The 21,080-nt window shown below is 54.3% G+C and overlaps 10 protein-coding genes across 22 annotated transcripts; 7 read left to right on the top strand and 3 right to left on the bottom strand.

The window, feature by feature from the left end:
- Positions 1–226: 226 nt before the first annotated feature.
- On the top strand, positions 227–3,532 carry KVP17_000236 (uncharacterized protein; the record flags this gene model as incomplete). Its single annotated transcript, XM_068519270.1, has 1 exon — positions 227–3,532. One exon carries the CDS (start codon positions 227–229, stop codon positions 3,530–3,532), a length of 3,306 nt encoding a protein of 1,101 aa, XP_068377201.1.
- Positions 3,533–3,699: 167 nt separating this feature from the next.
- On the top strand, positions 3,700–6,083 carry KVP17_000226 (uncharacterized protein; the record flags this gene model as incomplete). Of its 5 annotated transcripts, XM_068519164.1 has the most annotated exons (8): positions 3,700–3,758; positions 3,787–4,032; positions 4,062–4,361; positions 4,390–4,746; positions 4,773–5,203; positions 5,231–5,361; positions 5,390–5,597; positions 5,626–6,083. In XM_068519164.1, 8 exons carry the CDS (start codon positions 3,700–3,702, stop codon positions 6,081–6,083), a joined length of 2,190 nt encoding a protein of 729 aa, XP_068377180.1.
- Positions 6,084–6,562: 479 nt separating this feature from the next.
- Positions 6,563–8,187, bottom strand: KVP17_000229 (uncharacterized protein; the record flags this gene model as incomplete). Of its 3 annotated transcripts, XM_068519182.1 has the most annotated exons (3): positions 6,563–7,026; positions 7,310–7,604; positions 7,633–8,187. In XM_068519182.1, the coding sequence occupies 3 exons, from the start codon at positions 8,185–8,187 to the stop codon at positions 6,563–6,565; spliced, it is 1,314 nt and encodes a 437-aa protein (XP_068377190.1). The 3 variants fall into 3 exon arrangements, with proteins under 3 accessions (XP_068377190.1, XP_068377189.1, XP_068377191.1); XM_068519181.1 differs by lacking the exons at positions 7,310–7,604; positions 7,633–8,187 and adding an exon at positions 7,117–7,170 and having other exon boundaries at positions 6,563–7,078; XM_068519183.1 differs by lacking the exon at positions 6,563–7,026 and having other exon boundaries at positions 7,591–8,187.
- A 168-nt stretch (positions 8,188–8,355) lies between these two features.
- Positions 8,356–10,786, top strand: KVP17_000224 (uncharacterized protein; the record flags this gene model as incomplete). Of its 2 annotated transcripts, none has more annotated exons than XM_068519160.1 (4): positions 8,356–8,382; positions 8,424–8,969; positions 9,069–10,199; positions 10,226–10,786. In XM_068519160.1, the coding sequence occupies 4 exons, from the start codon at positions 8,356–8,358 to the stop codon at positions 10,784–10,786; spliced, it is 2,265 nt and encodes a 754-aa protein (XP_068377176.1). The 2 variants fall into 2 exon arrangements, with proteins under 2 accessions (XP_068377176.1, XP_068377177.1); XM_068519161.1 differs by having other exon boundaries at positions 8,424–9,023; positions 10,229–10,786.
- Positions 10,787–10,869: 83 nt separating this feature from the next.
- On the top strand, positions 10,870–12,000 carry KVP17_000237 (uncharacterized protein; the record flags this gene model as incomplete). The annotated part of the gene is made up of 1 exon (XM_068519279.1): positions 10,870–12,000. One exon carries the CDS (start codon positions 10,870–10,872, stop codon positions 11,998–12,000), a length of 1,131 nt encoding a protein of 376 aa, XP_068377202.1.
- Positions 12,001–12,343: 343 nt separating this feature from the next.
- On the bottom strand, positions 12,344–14,192 carry KVP17_000221 (uncharacterized protein; the record flags this gene model as incomplete). 3 transcript variants are annotated; one of them, XM_068519152.1, is made up of 2 exons in its annotated part: positions 12,344–12,893; positions 12,922–14,192. In XM_068519152.1, 2 exons carry the CDS (start codon positions 14,190–14,192, stop codon positions 12,344–12,346), a joined length of 1,821 nt encoding a protein of 606 aa, XP_068377170.1. The 3 variants fall into 3 exon arrangements, with proteins under 3 accessions (XP_068377170.1, XP_068377169.1, XP_068377171.1); XM_068519151.1 differs by lacking the exon at positions 12,922–14,192 and having other exon boundaries at positions 12,344–12,886; XM_068519153.1 differs by lacking the exon at positions 12,344–12,893 and having other exon boundaries at positions 12,918–14,186.
- Positions 14,193–14,264: 72 nt separating this feature from the next.
- On the top strand, positions 14,265–15,959 carry KVP17_000225 (uncharacterized protein; the record flags this gene model as incomplete). The annotated part of the gene is made up of 1 exon (XM_068519162.1): positions 14,265–15,959. The coding sequence occupies one exon, from the start codon at positions 14,265–14,267 to the stop codon at positions 15,957–15,959; it is 1,695 nt and encodes a 564-aa protein (XP_068377178.1).
- A 96-nt stretch (positions 15,960–16,055) lies between these two features.
- KVP17_000234 (uncharacterized protein) lies at positions 16,056–17,579 on the top strand (the record flags this gene model as incomplete). Its single annotated transcript, XM_068519238.1, has 1 exon — positions 16,056–17,579. The coding sequence occupies one exon, from the start codon at positions 16,056–16,058 to the stop codon at positions 17,577–17,579; it is 1,524 nt and encodes a 507-aa protein (XP_068377198.1).
- A 315-nt stretch (positions 17,580–17,894) lies between these two features.
- On the bottom strand, positions 17,895–18,647 carry KVP17_000233 (uncharacterized protein; the record flags this gene model as incomplete). Of its 2 annotated transcripts, none has more annotated exons than XM_068519224.1 (1): positions 17,895–18,647. In XM_068519224.1, one exon carries the CDS (start codon positions 18,645–18,647, stop codon positions 17,895–17,897), a length of 753 nt encoding a protein of 250 aa, XP_068377196.1. The 2 variants fall into 2 exon arrangements, with proteins under 2 accessions (XP_068377196.1, XP_068377197.1); XM_068519225.1 differs by having other exon boundaries at positions 17,895–18,590.
- A 53-nt stretch (positions 18,648–18,700) lies between these two features.
- On the top strand, positions 18,701–21,080 carry KVP17_000223 (uncharacterized protein; the record flags this gene model as incomplete). Of its 3 annotated transcripts, XM_068519159.1 has the most annotated exons (4): positions 18,701–19,473; positions 19,702–19,913; positions 19,943–19,987; positions 20,016–21,080. In XM_068519159.1, coding segments are annotated over 4 exons (2,095 nt in total), but the record flags the coding sequence as incomplete, so codon positions are not given. The 3 variants fall into 3 exon arrangements, with proteins under 3 accessions (XP_068377175.1, XP_068377174.1, XP_068377173.1); XM_068519158.1 differs by lacking the exons at positions 19,702–19,913; positions 19,943–19,987; positions 20,016–21,080 and having other exon boundaries at positions 18,701–19,477; XM_068519157.1 differs by lacking the exons at positions 18,701–19,473; positions 19,702–19,913; positions 19,943–19,987 and having other exon boundaries at positions 20,342–21,067.

Here is a 21,080-nt window from a genome sequence, read left to right as displayed (position 1 = left end):
GACTCATTCTACAGGAAAAATAAGGGTATTCTGCAAAGCGGCGACAGTCACGCGTCACCGAAGTACTCCGTGACACCAAACCACTCACGAAGCACGTCGTAGCCAAATTGTAGGGTTATGTGTTGTATGACTGTGGAGAGTTGCCAACTTCAGAGCGCAAGACGCGCTGTGTAATGGTGCACGCTTCGTCGTAGAACACAATGGATCTAAAAAATTACTCAATAAGATGAGCTTGACGCACCTGAGGAAGTCACTGGGAACTGAGGAAGTTCGTGTCCTGGAGCGGCCTGTCGTAAGAGGCCTCTCCCCTTCAGCTACAGAGCTGAAAAACCAAGCCGCCGAGGAGTTCCGAAACGGTGCCTGGCATGAAGCGGCCCGTCTCTACGAGTTAGCCGCCGACGCCACCGACGAGGCGGACGGTGTGGAGCAGGGTGACGCCGAGTCCGACATGCTGAGCGTCTTGTACAGTAATGTGTCCCTCTGTCATATAAAAACGGCCGACTATGAGGACGGCCTTGTAGCAGCGGCGGTGGCAGCTCTAAGGAACCCCAACAACACCAAGGCTCTGTACCGTCACGCTCTGTGTGCCCGCTATACCTCCCGGTTGGTTGATGCGGCTCTGAGCCTTCAACTGCTGCAACAAGCCAAGGAGAGATCTCCTGCTGTCGGCCTTCTCCACGGTGAGGTGACAGCATTGCTCCGCGAGGAAAAGGGTAATCGAGTTCACGCCGCTCTCCCAGACAACCTGATAACCACGCTGTCCGACGCCGCCGCCTCTGTAGAAGCAGTGGCGCTTGCCGTTGATCAACTGCGGCTTTGGGTAGTTAACCGACAGGTCCTGGACCGCGCTGTGCACGACGGCGTCCTTCAGGCAGTGCTAGACAGGCTCGTAGCCGTGGAAAGCGACATCAACGGGGACTGCACGACCTCTCTAACGGACGTCGAATGGCTGGCACTTCAGACGGCAGCATGTCGATTCGTGTTGGCTTGTGTGGTGGATGAGCAAGATGTGGGCGACCTCTCACTCACGGATAGCGAGCGTGCTGAGCTCCACAAGGACCAGCTGCGTGCGTTCGACCAAGTCCCTACAGTTTCAAAGAGCAAGCAGCTGGCAAGGGAGGCTGTAGCAGGTCACAAAAACATGCTGTTGACCTTGGCGAAGGCGTACACAGGAAGCGACGTTTGCATCGTGAACAGAGAACGGGACCCGTCTTTCACTCGCGACCGTACGTCCTCTGCCAAGGCGCTCCGCAGCATGGGCGCGGTGCTCTTGCAGGACATAGTCAGCTACGTCGGCGACCTGGCGGACCCAGAAACCTTGGCCATAGTCGAGAAGGGACTTTCGTGCATACAATCCGAAACCGTGGCAAAGTCCGCGGTGGTGTCACTGGGTCGTCTCGCAGATCTAAAACGCCGGTTAGGACGGTCCGTGCAGGCCGTGGTCGCAAGCCACGCGCTAATAGTAACCCTGGAGTCGTGCCTTCATCTCGTTCCACTCTTCCCTGAGCTACACAAGTTGGCTGAGTTCGCTCTGGTTTCGGTGTTCGTTTTGTTCGCGGACAAAGAACGCAGCGACGAGTACAGTCTCGATATGCACGCCACAATGGTTCGGCTCTTGGACCCTTACCTCAGCGAGGCGCAGTCGGATGCAGACTGGTACATTGGGTTGCAGGGGCTGAATTACCTCTGGAGAGCGGACAGGCAATGTGTGAAGGAGTTTTTGATATTTGGAAAGCTCCTGAGCCCCGTCCTTATGCTGGCGTCTGAAAAAAACTCGCAAGAGCCTCGTATGCAGCGGCTGGCAGCTGAAATCCTAATGCACGCTATGGAGTTTGCCGAGGTTCGTGAGGAAATCCTCATGTACGACGGCATCAACCTGCTGGTGGACATGTGCCTGCTGAACAAGTATGACACCGAGCTCAAAGCGCAGCTGGCGGCGTCCCTCGCTCGACTGAGTATCCACAACGAGAAGATTCGGAAAGCGGTCTTCCAGGAGTTCCAGTTCTTCACACTGACAGCTGAGGTCCTCAGATCCGTGTCACGAACAGCCGATGACGATATCGGCGCTCGCACGGCTGCACATGTACTCGAAGTGCTGTTTTTCCTGTCGTTGCATGAGGATTTCAAGGTTACGCTGTTCCAAGGAGTGACCTCCCCAGGCCAGGATGAAATCGTGGCTACATCCGAGATACGGCAGCTGTTAAAGGCAGGACTTGTTGTGGACCAGGTTCCTCTTCTTGGCCGAGCAGCATTAGTCCACCACGATGGCTCGTCCCAGTACCTATACGCTGCCGTCATTTACAACATTTGCCGGAGCCGCGACGACAAGGACCGCGTCAAGCGGCAGAAAAACATGCCCATGTGGGACGACGAGCAGCTGGAGGCCGCGCAGCTCATGTTCGAGAAGCTGCCGGAGCACGCTAAGCCTGTTCAGAACGGAATCTTCGACCGAGGAGACGAGTCTTTGGTGGACAAACTACGTCAAGTGCTCGTTGAGAAGAAGGTTGTCGAGATCCTGGCTGGCGGAATCCTACAGAAGGACACCCCGCCTGGGATAGCCCTCGTCACCCTGTCTTGCCACGCCATTCGCATGCTTGTCAGGTCCAAAGAAACCAGGAATCTAGTGTGTCAGCAGGTAAGTGCCAGCCAAACACTCACGTTATTCTGTTTCAGAACGGTCTTCCGGCGTTGTTGCGCGGACTGGAGATACTCGAGTCGCAGCTCAAGATCAACCCTACTGTTGAGGACGATATTCGGTGGGATGAATATGTCCTCCACGATAATAATCTGTTCCAGGGAAATCCGTCAGGCAGTAGCCCAAATACTCCTCGTGTCAAACTGCTCCCTGTTCAGCTACAGGGCGCAGCTTGAGAGCACCACCCACATGCTGGCTCTGCTGGAGGACAAGCACGAGCTTTTCAACTTCGAGGGGGCTATGGCGCTGACTAACCTCAGCAGCCAGTCTGAAGAGGTGCGCCGGCGAATGTTCCACACCGGAGCGGTCGCTACGCTGGGCCAGTGCCTCATGGACACTGACAACGAACTGCTGCGAGCAGCGTTGCTGGAGGTGTCGTGTAACTTGGCGCTGTGTCAGTTGGTGATTGACGCATTCGCCGAGGGGAAGTGCAAATTTGAGCTCCACGTTCTGCTGGCTTTCCTAAAGGAGGACAATAACACACGAGCCCAGAGTGCTGCAGCGGGGTGCCTGGCCATGCTCACTGCCGACATCCGCATCGGATTGGCCGTGCTTCGTGACGAATTTGGCGCGAATGTTTTCCACGTGATCGAAGCGGGCTGCGCACGCAAAGACGAGCCGCTGCTCCGACGTGGCCGAGCGCTTCTCTCCCACGTGCTCGAGGCAAGCCAGCACGAGGTGAGTCCGTACAAGGACGCCATGGCGCCTCAATCGCAACTGTTTGACACGTGTCTACGAGGATTAGAGAAGGGCTGGGACTGCTTCCAGGACCCGCAGATCGCTGGGGCCTACAAGTACACGAAGTTAGCTGTGGCGCAGGCTTCATGCATGTCGTGACAACGAATGTTCATTAAAACTTAACATATTACGTTAACCGGAATGAGCGCCTGTGTCACCAAAAGGATTCCGTCTAGCCTCCCCGTGGAGAAGAACCGTCCATATCATATCAACGTAGGGTGGAAGTCGTCCACTCACGCCAGATCTCGAGTGACCAAAAAAGGGTGATGTTCGGCACGGCTCACGGGGCAGTCGCGCGCTTCCTTCCTGGGCAATGGGACATGAAGTGAGTGGGATCGGAATCCTGTACCTAGAAATCCAGAGTGCTTTACGTACAGCGGCGTGAAAAGGCCGGTACTGGCGTGCTCGCAAAGTCCCAATGGCAGGATCATCGCGGCCGGCGATGACAACGGCACGTTTTACACCTGGAGCTGGAAGTCGGGTGAACTGGTCATGAACAGCTTTAACTTGGACATGACCTACGTGAAGATCAACGACATCAGTTGGTCTTCAGACTCTCGTCGAGTAGCCTTCTGTGGAACGGACAACTACGCCAAGAAGTGAGTTGAGCGTGGAGCCTTCATGCCAGAGTTGCGATGTGCGTTCTCGTGGAGACCGGCAACACGCTCGGGCGGCTTGAAGGCCACGAGAAGGGAGGGTGCCACTCGATCCACTACCGTAGCAAGGCTCCCTCTCGCATTGCCACGGCCGGCAAGGACGGACAGCTCCTAACGCATTCCGGCCCGCCATTCAAGCTCGCCCACAAGGAGCCTGCGCATTCCGGCCGCGCCTACTGCTGCCGGTACGCTCCAGATGAGGAGACGCTGGTGTCTTGCGGAGAGGACGGACGGCTGGTCTTCTACGAGCCCGTATCCGGGGAGAAAACCAGGTATGTTAGGGTTTCAATAGTTATGCAGCGAGGTCACCATCTGTGAAGGTCATCCCCTGTTCTCTCTGGACTGGTCTCCTGACGGATCGATGATAGCGATTGCTGGCAACACCGGGCTCATCATTTTCAGTCACAAGACATTCAAGGTCGTTACACATCTGGAGTGCTTCAATGAGGCGTGCATTGGAGTGCAGTGGTCAGGCAACTACTGGATAGCCGTTGCAGCCATTAGCAGTCACTTGCACGGCTTCCGGTTGAAGACTCCGACGGAATTCGAACTTGAGCACGAGAATTACCTGGCTGAGCAAGCCAACCACCTCATGCTCGACATTGCCGAACCTGAAGCCGAATCCGTCGCTACGTCCACCCGTGCGGTGTCGATTGAGTGAGGTGTACTGCCTCACAACACAGATTCTGCATTGAACCGACGCCTTCGTTTACATGGACAGGTCCTCTAGGTTACCCAACCAGCATTACCGTTGATCCGATCACCAAGGACTTGATCATGGGCACTTCCAAGGGATCCGTGCTGTACATCCACAACGACTCGCATTCATCGCACCTGGTAAGGCTTCCCAATCAAAAGAGCGTGCGCTCCACAGTCATCGGCAAGGACAAGGAAGGTGTCATCGCTACAGTCGACGGTATAATGCGTTGCTTCACGTACGTATGGGCGCCAGAGAGCGAGACAGACCCAAGTCTCCACGCGGAGTTGGTGTGGACGGCGCAGTTCAACCTGGGCGACTCTCCAGTTGCCCTACTTCCCATCGCTGAATACACCAAGCTTCTAGCCATAACCCATGGAGGGCGCATGTTTTGCTTCGACTTCAAGAGCATTAGGGGTGGGTATCGCGGAGCGTCTCATCCAGACTCGACCTCGGCTGACGTTCTGGAGTACCTGTGGGACGTCACGGTACCTGGAGTGGTGCATAGCGCGTCCGTCTGTGAGGATGGCGGTTTGTTGGTTGTGGCACTGACTGCTCGTGATCCGCAGGGCTACGTGAGGGTGTACGTGCTGTCTGATGCAGGTTGCAGCACGTCTGACCACGACTGAAGCCGAATCCGCTCTCGTGGAAACTCCAGAGTCTGAAGGCACGCCTGTCGCAGAGACTATCTCAGCTGGAGCTACCCCCACCACCGCGACGTCTTCTGGCAAGGATGCCGGAAAATTACTCAAGGATACCGGGAAGTCAGTCAAGGACGCTGATAAGTTTATAAAGGCGCCATATGCTATCGGTGAGCTTCGAATGAAAGGCGGATGCAGAGTTATTCGAAATCAACGACGCTAGCACCTCCGACGGTTTGCACTTCATCCAGTCGCTATGCAACCACAGTGCTGAAACCTGCTGTGTCAGCCTGAACCCTGAAGGGTCACTGGTGGCTTCCTCTGATATCCGCCATGGTCTACATGTGGTGGAGACAGCCACTGGCCGTGACGTTACCGGACGCGAGTGGGGGTCTAAGCACTCTCTGAAGGTAACGAACATCGCCTGGACCCCGGATGGTAACAAGTTGGCGACGTCAGGTCCTGGTCGCGGTATTTACGTGTTCGATGTGGACGAGCCCCTCAAGGTGATCCCGATAAAACATGCTCACGAGAAGGGCACAAGTGCGATGGCATTCGTGTACAACAATGTTCTCGTTACCGCTGGGAATGATGGCAGCATATCCTACTACGAGGTGACGCATTTCAGCGCCTTGAATCTGGTGGATGACCTGTGAAGTTTGCAATAAAGTAATGACAATATTGTTAGTTTTGACACTTGATATTTTGGAGGTTAAAACCTTGTGATCTCACACCTATCGAAGATTCACGTCGGAGATTTTGGAACGCATGTCTTGTGATCTCAGTTAGCATGTAGCTGATCTCAGAACTTGCGATCTGATTCACCTGTGATCTCATGGCGCGAATCTGGTAGCATCTCGGCGCCTGGAAGCCGAGCATCGCGGGCCTTCTCATCACCTGAAGCCGTAGGTGTAGTGGCCGTTTGTTTCACCGGACTCCATCTTCGTAGGGATCGAGTACGGTTCGTGAACAGGTAGCCCCCAACTGGTATCGCCGCCGACTCCGTGTTGGAGATGGTCGACGTTCACAGTAATTAAGTCCCGTTTAAAGAGCTACCCAGAATCGCCAGTTACACCGACGTCCACGAGGCTACGTCGTAGGCATACTTCTGAACTCTGTGATGAGACCAGTGACCTTATCGAAGACCAGTAACCTTCACTCCGTTTGAGGGGTCAGTGGTGTCCTGCACATCAGGTACTCCGCTAGGGATGACAAAACTTCCAGCAGCATAGATGTCCAGCTTGTACTGTGTCGAGGCTACTTCGTATGCAGCGGGTATCAGCTTGTGTTCATTGGGGAGTATGTATCCAACGGGGTAGTTGGCTGCCAAGATGGCAACATCAGACGCTCTCAGAGGAGTGGCGGTCTTGCTCTGTGCCCAGACTCGTATGAAGTACTCCGCACGCTCCACCTCAGTTATAGCAGGGGTTATGGTTATGCTCATGGGGCAGGTGTTCTCTGGCGGGCAGGAGAACGCACCCACAGATCCAGTAGGCAGAGTCTGACTCTCATCGTCTGAGGTTACTTCGTAGGAGAAACTGAAGTCGCTGAGGTCAGTGAACCGATAGCGGTTGCGCACCTGGAGTGTAACAGTGTCGTCTGAGAACTGGGCTTCAGTAGGAAACTGGACGTTCTGGTAGACCTTCTTCACCTCGTGAATGTGAGATGAGGATACCGTTCAGGGTTTACAAGTCCGTTGTTGAGGAAGTTCCCATTGGAACTCGTGTACTCCGAGGACCTCATACTCTGAAGCATACTCTGACCGGCACAGTCGCCATTTGAGAACCTATCCGAATGGCAGTACCAGCAAATATGACTCCATGAAATTCCCCACATCCTTTATGTGCATTCGTTCATAAAGTTGACTCGGTTACCTACTCACGACACAAATGACCATCCAACTGCATCCAAATATCCCAAGGACCGCCAACAATAAGCCTGTATCGGAGCATCCGGTAGTAAAGTATTGGGCACACCACCTGTAGGTACCACAGGATCTGGAGAAGCCTTGAACGGTCTGACGGCTGGAGATGCGACATCAGCAAGCTGAGTGCGGCTAGGTAGGCGCCTAACGCTTGTTTGGGGAAGGCGGCGCTCATGAGGCCAACGGCCCTCGAGCTGTTGAAGAACAGCGCGTTGCCGAAAACCAGTAAAGCTGCTGACTTAGTCAACTCTAGCTGCGTGCGGCTCGACTTTACTTCTCACCTGAGAGCACAGCAGGATGCAAGAGACGACAACTAGAGGAGTCGTGTTGTTGGTTTCGGGAATGCTGGAAGTCTCTTCTTCGCTAAAAACTTCCCACGGGATGAGATGGCCTTGACAGAACCCCAGGACTCCGTAGACCAGTAAGCACAACAGGCTGATCACCCACAATGTGTCTGTCGCTATACTTTGTGGAAGCTGTCGAACCACAGGTGAGGCCAGCACAACGAGAAGGTAGCAGGCTTCCCAACGGGCGACGCCGCACAGCGACGAGCCAACGGAATGCGACGTCAGTGTGGCGAGGCCTTCGAGAACAGGTGCAAGGGTTGAGCCGAGCAGCAGCTTCATTGGCGAGATTTCCCCGTCTCGCAGCAGGAAAAACACCTTCAAAAATCCACAAACCAGCAGGGTGTGCACAGACAACGGAAGCAGCCGCAGTACCACCGTGAAGAACGAGGCCTCAGGTATCGCCCCTAGATGAAAATCTGGTGGCCCTCCTACGTTTGAGTACCTTGTTTCTGAAGAATTTCGTTTGGGAAGGTTCGCGTGCAGGCACATCCCCCCATAGCACAGGGTCTCGGTTGCAAGAACATGCGCATGTTGTCATGTGGATGTCCTCGTATTTGGTGCAATTTGTGACTGATAGACAGCCGCATTTTGAACGCACAAATCACAGTGATATACGGCCGCCAAGCCGAAGCTTAAATGCCTAAAATTAACAATTCAATGCCTGAGCGCCGACCCAGCATGACGGTAGGCCTCACATTTCCTCATCCCTTGCCATCCTGTCACAGTCCACATTTTTTTCGGACGAGACGGCAAGCCGTGAGCAGCTCGTCCAACGGATGGCTGAGTTGACGGAGATTCTTAAGCAGCCAGCGCCCACTGGCAACATGAATGAGTATAAGGAAGCTCTGGCTGAGGAGGCGGCCGCAAAGGAGGTCTATGAGCAGGAGGCCGTGTTTCTACGGGCTAAGAATACGGAGCTGTCAGAGCGGGCCAGCGCCCTTACCTCGCAGATTACGCTCATTCGTAACCAACGCGCTGCAATCAGCGCCGAAGCCAACGAGCTACGTCTGGTCGCAGGAGACTCGGCAGCTGCTAGGGAACTGGCACAGACAGATGTGGAGAGGTTAAAGAAGGAGCTGGAGCTGAAGCAGGCGGCCTTTGGTGCCGACCTTCTGGTGGAACGTTCTCGTATGCAAGAGATACAAAGGCGAGCTGAAGAGGAGCGATCAGCCTTGCAGGCCCGCTCCGCCGCACAGCTGGCAGAGGCCGATCGACTCCGGCAGGAAAACCGGGCTCTTCAAACCCGTCTGGAGGATCTGGGGAATTCTCAGGTGAGCTCGCGACTTTCGCCGCAATATGTTGTGCTAGGATTTACAGGCCTCTTAGTAAATCATAATATTCGAGGTGCAGTTGGCCGTTATCCTTTGCAGAGTGTGTGCAGCCTGCGAGGTGAACTGAAGCTCAGGGATATTAGAATTCAAGATCTTGAGACGGAATTGGATTCTCTGAAAACGGTTAAACAAGACCACGACATCGAGAAGCTTACGCACGAGAACGACTACCTAGCGATGCGTCTCGACGAATTGAAAGCGGAGTTGGTGCGGCAACAGCGCGAAAGCGAGATGTCGATGTGCCAAGACCACGAGCAGCAAATAACAACGCTGGCCTCTGATGTAGAGAAACTGCAGTTAGAGCTGAAGGAGGCGGCAGCACTCTCGGAGGAGCTGGAGAGGACCAAGACGGACCTGGCGAACGCCCTTCTGAGGCGATCGAGTAGCGATTCGGAGACCCGCCAGGAGGTTGACAAACTGCAGGCGGCAAATCAGAGTCTGACGATTCAGGTGACGAGCCTTAGTCTTGCTGTCACCAAGAAGAGCGATCAGATTGCAGAATTGCAGGAAAGGCTGTCCACTACCGAGAACCAGCCCCCAGGCGACGAAGGCGACGCCTTCAAAGTGAAGGGCCAGGACGCTAGAATGGCTGCTCTCTCGGTTGAGCTTGAAGAGGCGCGCAACGAGGTGGATGTTACGAAGAACCGAGCGCATGCGGCGTTACGACAGAGAGACAGCGCTCAAGAGGAATGTCAGCGGTTACGCTCTGAGCTCGCACAGCTTAAGACCGAACTGAAGAAGGAGCGGGTCTGCGTGCCGGCGGAGGCTGAGGCACAGGGTCTTTACGACGATATAGCGGAACTAGAGTCGCAATTGCGGCAGTTGTCTGCCGAGTCTCTGCAGCGCGACATGAAGAATGAAGCCCTAGAGGCAGAGGTGGCTCGCCTCAAGGAGGAGGCCACGGAAGTCCGCCTGCAGTTGACTCAGGCATCCGCTGAGAAGCAGGCTCTCGATGGGCTGTTGGAGGAAAAAGACGCCTCGGCAGGGGAGCTGCAGGAAGTTGTAACGGAGCTGAAAGCGCAGAATTGCCAGCTGAAGGAGGTCGCGGAGACGAGGGCATGTACTTCTGACTCCTGCGACGGCAACGACGGCCCCATTGCGGAAGCCGCTGAGAAGGCTCTTGAAGACGCCAAAAAATCCTTCCAGGAGACCATAGCAGCGATGGAAGCAGTGAGGCACGAACACGCATCACACAGCAGAAAGCCTTGGCATCGGCCGCGGAACATGAGAGTGCCATTATGAGCTTGAGACTACAGCTAGATCACGCCTCTGATGCGCGAAAGGAGCTGGCAGCGCAGCAGTGTGCCTCTGAGCGTCTTCAGAGGGAACTCGCGTCGCTGAAGCAGGAGCGACAAGAAAACGAGGCAGAATGGCTGAAGGAGTTCCGATTCCATGAGGATTCGTTGACCGCTGCTAAAATCGCACGTCATCGTGCGGAATCTGAACGTGACGGTCTGAAGTGTTTACTGGAACAGGAGTCGTCTTCACGCCTAAAATTAACCAAACAGGTGTCCTTGCTGCAGAAGTCCGTACGTCGACAACAAGAACCTGCTCCGAAGCCCCGTGTTTGCAACAGCCGGCTCCTCGAACTGGAGGTTGTGCGCTCAGAACTAGAAGCCGCGCGCTCTGAGATCCACCGGCTGGAATCATTGATACCAAGCAGTGGGGAGCCCACGAGCTTCAAATCACTGAAGCCCGTAGTTTCTGCCTTGGTCTCGGGTACGTTTATTGCCGCGTTGTGTGGTGTGGTGATGTAGTGTATTCCTATCGGATTGCGTCCCACTGAGTTTACACATGCGCTACCTACTGTAAACTTTGAAATTACACATAATCACTACCGATGAGCAACACTCACACCGTGACCCAACACCAGAGCCAAACGAGGCAGTACTCTGCCGCTCGGCAGTACAGCGAGCAGAGGACCACAACTCCTATGCGTCAGTACACCTCGGAGCAGAGGACCACAACTCCCATGCGTCAATACACCGGAGCCTCCTCGATGCAGCACAGCACTGTTCGGTCAACGACGCCTATCCGCCGAGTTGAAGGGCAGCCGCGTACGGTTGAGACTAGGACGATCGAGGGCGAGACCCGCGTCCTCGGAGAGCGAATTGTTGAGCACGAGATGCGAGTACCGACTAAGAAGATTATTGAGGAGATCGTGGAGAAGGTTATCGTTGTTCCCGAGAAGATAGTAAGGGAAGAAATTGTGGAGGAAGTCCAAACCGTCCGCGAACGTATCATCGAAGTCGCCAAACCGATAATTCAAGAGACTGTTGTCGAGGTTCCTGAGTACGAGTACGTTGAGAACATCATTGAGGTTCCTGAAAAGATCGTTCAGGAGAAGATTCGCGAGGTGGAGAAGGTGGAGTACCAGGAGGTCGTCAACTATGTCCCGCGAATCAATCGAGTCGAGAAGATCGTTGAAGTGCCCCAGGTAGAATACCGCGAGTATGCCGTTCATAAGACCGTTGAGGTCCCGGAGGTCCGCGAGGAAATCGTGATCAAGGAGGTTCCGGTGCCTCGGTACGTGGACGTTCCGGTCCCTCAACACGTTGACGTTGAGGTCATTCAAGAGATTGAACGAGTGGTCCCGGTGGCGGTTGAGAGCGTTACGACTCAGGAATTTCACCTGCCGCAGATTGTCCCCAGGTATGATCGAGTACCTGTACCAATTTACGCGCCGCGTTTCATCGAAGTACCAGTGCCCAGCGAGATCATGAGTGCTGAGGCTCAGGCACAAGCTGACAAATTTATTCAGGAGATCGAGGCGGTTACTGCGCATGCGTACCCATCCATGTGCGAGTACGAGGAGCTGGCTGTGTCGGCAAAGAACTTCCACCTGAACATCGATAATGATCCCAAGGCTATTGAAAACCGGCTCAGACGCAAAGACATGTTTAACGTGGAGCAGTACAACGGTCAGATGGCTCGCCGTGTGTCCGTGGTGTCCACCACAAGTCACCATTAGTGGTTTTCGCTGTAATGAACTACTTTGCTACATTCTTTACACTGTAGGCTGTTGACCAACGACATTTGCTTCCATCCGTCTTTATTGCTAGTAACGTCTCCGATCTCCGCGGGTGTATGCCAGTGAACGTATCAGGATCCATCGTTCATGTTACATCTCTTGGAAATGTTCTGATTCGAACTTTTCTGAACATCAAAGATTGCTCGGGCTCCCGAAACCTTGTCTAACTCAGTGGGTGATTGACGCAGTTGGTTAGCACATGGTTTCATAATCCCGAGGTCGCGAGTTCGAGTCTCGCACACCCAATTTTACATACGGATTCATGCGACTGTTTCGTCATCACCTATGCACATTGGTTATTCAGCGCCCATCGCGGAAGATCCGGACTCGCCGCGAACAAGGTAGTCAGTAAGGCGCGCAAACGAGGGCTAGCATCTGGGCAGGCAGATCGGAAGACAGGGGAAGTGAGGTAGTGCTCCGAACAGGCTTTCAGGTCATCCCAGGACCGCTGCACTACCTGCGACGCTCCTCCTGCGACCAGCGCCGTGGCGATTTTCAACAGAAGACACGTCAACGGGATCTCCGTCCAACTTACAGGTTGCTCCAACTCACACTGAACCGCTGAGAGCTCGAGGAGTGAGCGGAGTATAGCCTCCGTTCGTTTGACGATTGTGGGAGAAGGGTGGAAGCTCACCGGTACCACGACGCACGCCTCAGCCGAAGGGAGGCGCGACGCATCCGTTGGAACGTCGAGACTGCGTCGCCAAAGACCACCCAGACATGATATGTCATCCAACGACTTGGACAGTGTGTCGAGGGTGCAATGGAGAAAGCTCAGGTACTCGTCTCTGAACGCGGGGCTCATGGTCTCTTGAAGCTGACACATCAATGCACTGGATCAGCAGGCATCTCCCAGCTCACTGATTGGCAGGAGGGCCGTAGAAGTCAGACACCTGAGCCGTCCCGGCGTCTGCTGGTGCTAAGGAGTGTGACAGTGTCAGATACAGAAGAGTGCGAAACACTGTTAGGTGGCCAGGGAGAGGGTTTTGTATGGTTACCAGGTGCGCCATGGCGTTCGGCAACTCGGTGCTGGCAGCGAGGCGCAGCAGGGATGGTGTTAGTGCCCTACAGGCATTGGGGTGGATCGCCAAAATATCTACGAACCGACTCACCACGGAAGCCTCAGTGAAGCCGTTATGTATCGCTAAAGCGACCACGGGCAACGACGACGACCTACAAAGGGCCGTCGCGTACACCGCCCTGGCCGCCTGGACGTCGGATGGTTCCAGCGGACCCACCCGGCTGAGTAACTCGGGCCATGAAACTGACTCCTCAAGCGCGGAGGCCAGCAAGAGCTCGAGTCGAGGAACGCTAACGAACGTAGGTCTATTCCTCATCAGGCGCAGGATAGGGACAGTCCACAGCTCTTTGAGTGACAACCGCATGGATCCCATGTACCTCTGGGCGTTCAGAAGCCTCGTGATAACAAAGCGGAGAAAGCCGTCATCGTCGATGCCTTCTTTTATGAGGTCGAGACACACACTTTTCACGTTCTGAGCGAGTGACCGATGGAGCTCCTTCGACCTCATTGACACCTTGAGCGATGAGAGTATCAGTCTCCACAGCAGATTCAGCGCGTAGGGGACGCCACGAACCTCCTCCTGCCTAACCAGCACCAAGCAGGCCACGCCCAACTCATATACATGTCGGAGTAGAGACTCTGGAGGGAGCAGAGGGTTGCCTGTCAGTGCTGGAAGGAGACCTACTACTTCTACAATGGTTGAGTCGATTAGGGCATCCAAACTCTCGTCCTGGACTGACTGCATCAATGACTCCAATCGATGCAACACTAGGTAGGGCAACATCGCCGATAGCGAGGCTACGCCAACCAGAGCCTTCCGACTGACGGCTCGGCTGAGGCTGAGGCACCATCGAGCCCATAGATCGCCAACTGAAGACCCATCAGAGTTAAGGGCCAGCTGAGGCACATTCGTGAAGGTTGGAGACTCCACGACAGGAATCTGAAATAGCAGTCCGTAGGGCAACGACGGGAGAGCGACGGAACGGAAGATGGCGGCAGTCGCTAAACTCTCCGCTGTGAACATCACGTCGGTTTCTATGGCCTCCAGCCGCACGGTGAGGTCTTGCCGAAGCCTTTGCACTGCATCCACACACAGAGATTCCATTGACATATTTAGAATTGTGGAGATCGAGCTTACTGCTGCAACATCGTTACCGTAGGTCCACAAAAAGGTGCTTTTCGAATGAAAGACCAAGGAGAAAAGTGGCAGTTGCTCCACAAGAGCTCCGACGTGCCTGGTTATGAAGATCGATCACAGTTTTCTATTTTTCCTTTGCAAGAAGCTGTACTACAGGCCTTGGCCGAAAAACTAGCTCCTCAGATGTATGAATTCGTGGAAGAAAGATCTCCTTCTACACGGCGACTGCTGCCACCTCCAACGGATGTGCAAAGGGCCACGCTGCTGCACGGCCTGGCGGGTCATAGCCTCCTGGTGCAGTCGAAAAGTGGAACCGGCAAAACCATAGCAATGGCTTTGTGCAGTATCTCCCGACTGGACCCTCAGTATCGGTTTTCGTGGGCCGCCCTCAAAGCGTTCAGAGTCGGGTCTGGGGTTCAACGCACTGATCCAACGGAATTAGTGTGCGACGCGGATTGGTTGAAGGCACGTGTCGCCGACCGAAAGCAAGCGCTGATGTCTGGATGGGCGGGAGTGCAGGCGTTGCAAGGCATTATCGTGGTGCCGACGAGGGAGCTGGTGGAACAGGTCACCAAGGAGGTAGGACAACTCGTGCGGCGTCTGACGGACGACGAACAAATCCGAGTACTGGATTTACAAGGTGGTAGCCTGGTTCAAGCCTCTCTCAATCGACTAAAAACAATTCGCCCGCATTTGGTGGTCTCGACACCAGGACGACTGTTGTCGGCAGTTAACCACAACTCGAAGGCGTCCCGAGTGAAGGACGTCTGGTGGCCTCCACCGAGAGAGCTCCTGAAACTTCTCTGCTTCGATGAGGCAGATCGGTTGTTCACCGAAAACTTCACGCAGCAGTCGAAAGACGTCATCTCCTGCTTCGGCTGCAACTCCACTCAGATTCTTGCTATGTCGGCCACTTTCGACCCACCAGTGCTATCGAGGCTGGAGGCGGCGGTGGTAGATGTCGACCTTGTCGATGCGGAGCTGGTGCCCTGCATGGCGCGCCGCGAAGCCTACTGGAACGTCGGCCTGTTCGACGTGCCGGCTGTGGATCTATCCAGGGAGGTCGCTGAGTTACGGACGCTACATAGGGTTTTCTTGTGTAGCTCTTACTTCAACAGAGCTGAGGAGACAGCAATGATCCCCTCACAAAGGGAAACACCCCAAATGCGAGACTTGCGAGAGGCCGAAGAGACAGGTTCCGCGCTACTTGGTCGAATGCCATCGCTTGAAGTGCCCACACTGCAGTCCATCTCGTACAACCTGGTCAAGATCCCGGCGTGCCAAACTGGCGAGTCGGACTGGACGAAGGTCAAGGACGCCAAACTTAGCAGCACTCTAAGGGTGTTGGATTCAATCTCCTATCGGCAGGCTGTTATTTTCACAAACTACAACAACTGGGGCAGCGAACTTTCCGACAAGCTGAGGGTTGCCGGTGTGCCGTCAGTGGCCATAACCAGTCAGATGAACCAAAGTATGCGTCAGGCCGCCCTCAGTCGCGTTCGGCGCGGCGAGCTGCGTGTCGTCGTCTGCTCAGACTTACTTGCTCGAGGTCTCGACCTCGTCGAGGTGGATCTCGTTTTGCATGCCGACGTCGCACTGGACAAGGAGACGTTTTTGCACCGGTCGGGAAGGACGGGCCGTTTCGGCAACCGCGGAACAGTGGTCCTTTTTGCCACAACGGACGACGAAGATCAAGTGCGGCTTGTGGCGTTGCAAGCGGGTGTGCGACTAGCAAATTGACCCCACGAAATCATGCAGTCTCTAAACATTGACCCCACGAAATCATGCAGTCTCTAGACATTGTGAGGTATAAAGTCATTATCCAATTGTTTCTCAATGATCGCCTGCACTACTTCAGCTTCTGCCTTCGCCAAAGTAGTAGACGAGCCAGCGACTCCTTCCACCTGCGGCAGCGAGTTTTCTGCAGAGCAGTATTTCAAGCCTTTCACTCCTTCGGATTTAATGCCTATTGCATTTGAGCGTTCGGAGGCGGGACAGGCATATCGGGAGTCGCTTCTCAAGGACTCAGTGTTCCTCATTGTATGCGGAGGGTCGCTGAACAAGTGCGAGCATTATAGACAACTACAAGCCCAATATGGTGTGCGCTTCGTCTTGCTGGACAGTAAGTCTTCCACCACCGAATTTCTTACGAGCCGGGATATCGTGGATGCGTTCCTAGACGTGGACATGACTCCTAGGCCCACCATGGTCGCCGAGTGCGTCGCCGCCATTCAGGAGTATGTGGAGTCGTCGGGTACTGTGTTTCGAGGGATATTCACTCTGTGGGACGACTCTGTAACTCTCCACTCGCGAATCTGCGCTCATTTCCACATGCCCTGTAGCTCTATCGGCTCTGTGGACACTGCACACGACAAGAAGGCCACCCGTGACGCTTTGGAGGCTGCAGGACTAACTACGCCTCCCCACGCTAAAGTGAGCACAGAGGAAGAGCTGCTCAGCGCAAGCGTGCGAATTGGGTTCCCTTGCGTGTTGAAACCCCTGTCAGGAGGAGCCTCGCTGGGTGTATACATTGTGCACGACGAGCAGTCTTTGCTTTCAAGTTTTCGCAAAGCAATTGCGGAGTCACAAGAGTACTATGAGTCTGGGGAGCTAATGGGCTTGGTATTCGAGGACTGCGAGGCAAACATTTCTCAAACCACCGAGGATCTGCACGCGCTAATTTTGGAGGGGTTTGTGTCGGGTCCGGAAGTTGACTGCGACGTTGTAATGGATGATGGAGTCGTGCAGTACATTATGGTGAGCGACGACTGGCCTCTGGTTGAGCCTTACTTGACAGAGTTCGGTCACAACTGCCCTTCACAACTTCCTGAGGAGCAGGTTGAGGCGATGAAAGTCATGGCCCTTAAGTGCTGTGAGGCTTTCGGCCTGACACAAGGAGCGTTTCACGTCGAGCTTAAGTTCGACCCTATACTGGGCGCGTGCCTCATTGAGCTGAACGCCCGCATGGGGGGTGGCGGCGTCAGGTATATGCACGTCGCAGCGACAGGCGTGGATCTCGGGGTGGAGTCACTTTTCGTCACATGTGGCATTCCGTCTCGCCCTATCTGCAGACAACTAGCATGGTCCTGCAGTCATGAGTATTTCGTGGCGAGATCGGGAGTCGCTATGGCGGACAGCAGAGTTTTCTTGGAGGAAATCATGAGAACGATGCCGTCCGTTAAGAGCGTCGAGGGAAATTTAATGGTCGGAGATGAAGTTTGCAGCAGGGAGGACGGTTTTCCTTCGGCGCTCGGACGTTTGGTGGTCGCTTCTACTCAGTCTCCTGCAGAGGCCTACGCCATTGGAGAGTACATCAGACATTTGACTGATGAGAAGTTCCCTATCGAGTCTTCACAGTGATGTCTTCCACATTAACTTATATTTTGAAAGTTTTAAACCGTTGTCTTCGAGCTTTAAAATACTTGATGGTGTGAAAACTTTAAAATACTTGATGGTGTGAAAACGGTGTGAAAGCGGTTGTGATTTGGAACTGTCGGAACAACAACGGCGTAAAAAGCGGTTGTGATTTGGGACTGTCGGGAATAACAGTGGTGTAAAAACGATGAACCCTGATCATATTAAAACTGAATGAAGTACTGAACGGTTAGACTGTATGTGCTCCTGCAGAAAGCGTTATCGCACTAAAAGGTGTTCCATCGCTAATGAACAGACACATCAGTACTTGCTCGGGAACTCCTCACCACCGGCGGCCCAGTCCTCGACCTCACCAACGCCATCAACCATCTCTCCCTCGCCAGTCTTGGCCTCGACTTCCATAGGGTCCTTGAAGAAGAACAAGTCGGGCATTTCACCCCAAGGTTGGTCACGAGGAAGGCGTCCACGCAGGTAGAGGAGCTCCCGGGCAAGCATCCAGAAGATGAGCCCAATCGAGTGCCCGGACTTGTTGTTGCAGGGAATGGCCACGTCCACGTACTTTAGGGGAGAATCAGTGTTGCAAAGAGCAATGACTGGCACGCCAGCGTAGAAGCACTCCTTCACCGCCTGGCTGTCGATACGAGGATCGACCACAACCATAACGCGGGGCTCGACAAAGTTCTTGGTAACGGAGTTGGTAAGCGTGCCTGGAGTCCATCGGCCTGCAATGGCCTGTGCGCCGGTGTAGTGAGCGAACTTCAGGACGGCACGGGAACCATAAGGTCTCTGTGACACAACACAGATGTCCTGGGGGTTGTCGATGGTGACGAGGATGCGAGCAGCCAAGTTAAGCTTCTCCCAGATCTTGGCAACGTGAAGGATGTGAGTTCCATCCTCGGGGTTGCGGTCGTAGACGTACTGGCTCATCTTCTTCTCCAGGTTCTTAGCGCCGATGTGGCACTTACACTGAATCATAGACATGATGTCTTCCTCCATTCGCGACTGAGACATCTTTTGGGGCGACAGTGGACGGTTGGCCCAAAATTCGCGCATTCAGGGACAAAACGGCCGGCAGTAAATGCCGAGTTTCACCCCGCCCACCAAAGATGGCGGATCGATACCTCATTCAGAAGTCCGAGCTTCCCACTGGTGCCGTCGAGACTGAGGCCTATAAGCTGGAGGTCAAGAGGACCGCCGAGCTTGAGGCTATGAAGAACCAGACCCTCACTCAGCTCGCCGCAGACCATGCCGTGAGGCAGGAGGCTCTGCGTCTACGTACGTTGAAGTATGATGAGGAGTACGAGCAAGAGACACTTGACCGCGTCCAGAAGTCGCGCGAAGCAAAGGAGCTCGGATGCTTCTACCGTGTTCCCGACTCCAAGATTATCTTCTGCGTCAGGATTAAGGGCGTGCGAAAGATGGCCCCGAAGCCCAAGCAGGTCTTGAAGCTCTTCAGGCTGAGGCAGATCAACAACGGCGTGTTCATCAAGATGAACGATGCCACCCGTAACATGCTGAAGCTGGTAGAGCCTTTCGTGACGTACGGTTATCCTACCGTTGACATGATCAGAAAGCTTGTTTACAAGCGAGGATACGCTAAGGTTGGCAAGCAGGCCGCCTGGCGTCGTGAAAGGATCGCCGATAACACTATCGTCTCTGAGAACCTCGGTAAGTTCGGAATCCATGGAGTCGAGGATATCGTTCACGAGTTGTACACCTGTGGCCCTCACTTCAAGGAGGTGAACTCCTTCCTGTGGCCGTTCAAGCTACGACCTGCCAAGGGTGGCTACGTGGCCAAGAGGCACGGCTTCGCTGAGATGCGAGGAGGGGACTGGGGTAACCGTGAAGATATGATGCCCTCGCTGGTCAACAAAATGCTGTGAGCGGCTATGTCACGTGGTGTCGACAACCCATCTTTCCAAAAACCGAATGCATCCGACTAGTGAGAGTGGGCAGCTTTGTGTGTGGCGTGCCAAATCAGCACTAGATCTGGAGACAGCGCATTTTAGAGTTGTCTTTCTTTGGCTATCTCTGAATTGGTGAAATTTATGTTGCTTGCTTGACTCAGCCACCCAACAGGTCTGAAAACCGTCAGGTTTCCACGCAGAATGCAATCGCAAGCGAAGTCGAGACGAGCAAAGAGAGAGTTGAAGCCAGCAGACCCCCGGCATGGCACTCCTTTGAACGACAACCTACCGTTGAAGCATAAGGTTGCAAGTGTGACTTACGCCCCATCGCTTATGCCTCCGATAGCAGCGGCTCCCACGAAAGTATCTCCAATGCCCTGCATCGAGCCACGAGGCGCCGTTATGAAGGACTGTAGGTAAAGGCGGTCAGGTAGCACGCAGCAGGTCTCTCCGCGGACCGGCCGCAGGTGGCTCTAGAGACAATAGGTGGGAGTCCGCCTGTATCAGCACTCAGCAGACTCTCTTTCCGAGAGAACCAAACGGGCTCGAAAGGACCGCAAGAGCGACATCGTCGAGAGCTCCATTGTGGAGAAGCTGATCAGCCGCTTATTCTTCAGTGCGCGATCTGCGAATGACGCTCGGGAGTTCGTGCAGCTGTTGGATATTCGAGCTGCCGAGGCGTCTGATATTGGCTACAAATGGCATCTGTCCGTGATCAATCTGGAGAAGTATGGAAAGCGATTTCCGTTCGCATTCATTGGCTTCTACCTGCTGAAGCCACTTTTGGTAACAGGCAGCAGTCTCTGCAAGGAGAGTACTCTTATCAGGTTCCTTCACTCCATGTCTCGTCTCTACAATGACAACCCCTACCACAACGATGAACATGCAGGGGCAGTGGCTCATAAGACTGTCTCCTTAATACGACTTCTGAACATGGAGTCAGCACTATCCGATATTGACCTCGCAACTGTGATCATCGCCTGCCTTGGCCATGATGCAGGGCACTTTGGTCGAACCAACAACTTCATCGCTGACACTGGAGAGCCGCTAGCTTTGATTTACAACGATGCATCGATTTTGGAGAACTACCATGCTTTTCTCACATTCAGCGTGCTGAGCAACAAACACTCCAACGTCCTTTCCTCGCTGACGCGTTCCCAGATGCAACATTCGAGGAAGATGATCATAGATATGATTTTGACCACTGACATGGCTGCCCACTACGCTAGCGTCAAGAACTTCTCAGAACGGGCTATCCTGGCAGAATTCGATCCTCGAAACACTGATGCTGATAAGTGGATTCTTATGCAAATGTGTCTGAAGATGGCTGATATTGGCCACGCAGCTCTAGAGTGGCGCGACCACATCCAATGGTCTCTCAGACTGGCTGAGGAACTCTACAGCCAGGGCGAGGAGGAAGCGTCACTTGGGCTGCCAGTGACTCTTCTGTGCGATCGCAACCGGCGCCACCTATTTCACTCCGACCAGATTGGCTTTCTGAAGTACGTGGTTCTGCCGCTAGGAAATGCCATCAAGATCTCTGACACTACCAACAACATTGAGCACGTCATCAACCGCC

The sequence above is a fragment of a genome, assembly GCF_019968985.1.
Source record: "MAG: Porospora cf. gigantea B chromosome Unknown PgB_NODE_199_length_29415_cov_138.287, whole genome shotgun sequence".
Lineage (NCBI taxonomy): Eukaryota > Apicomplexa > Conoidasida > Eugregarinorida > Porosporidae > Porospora > Porospora cf. gigantea B.
Note: the sequence above shows the minus strand (reverse complement) of the source record. Positions and strands in the feature narration are given on the sequence as shown.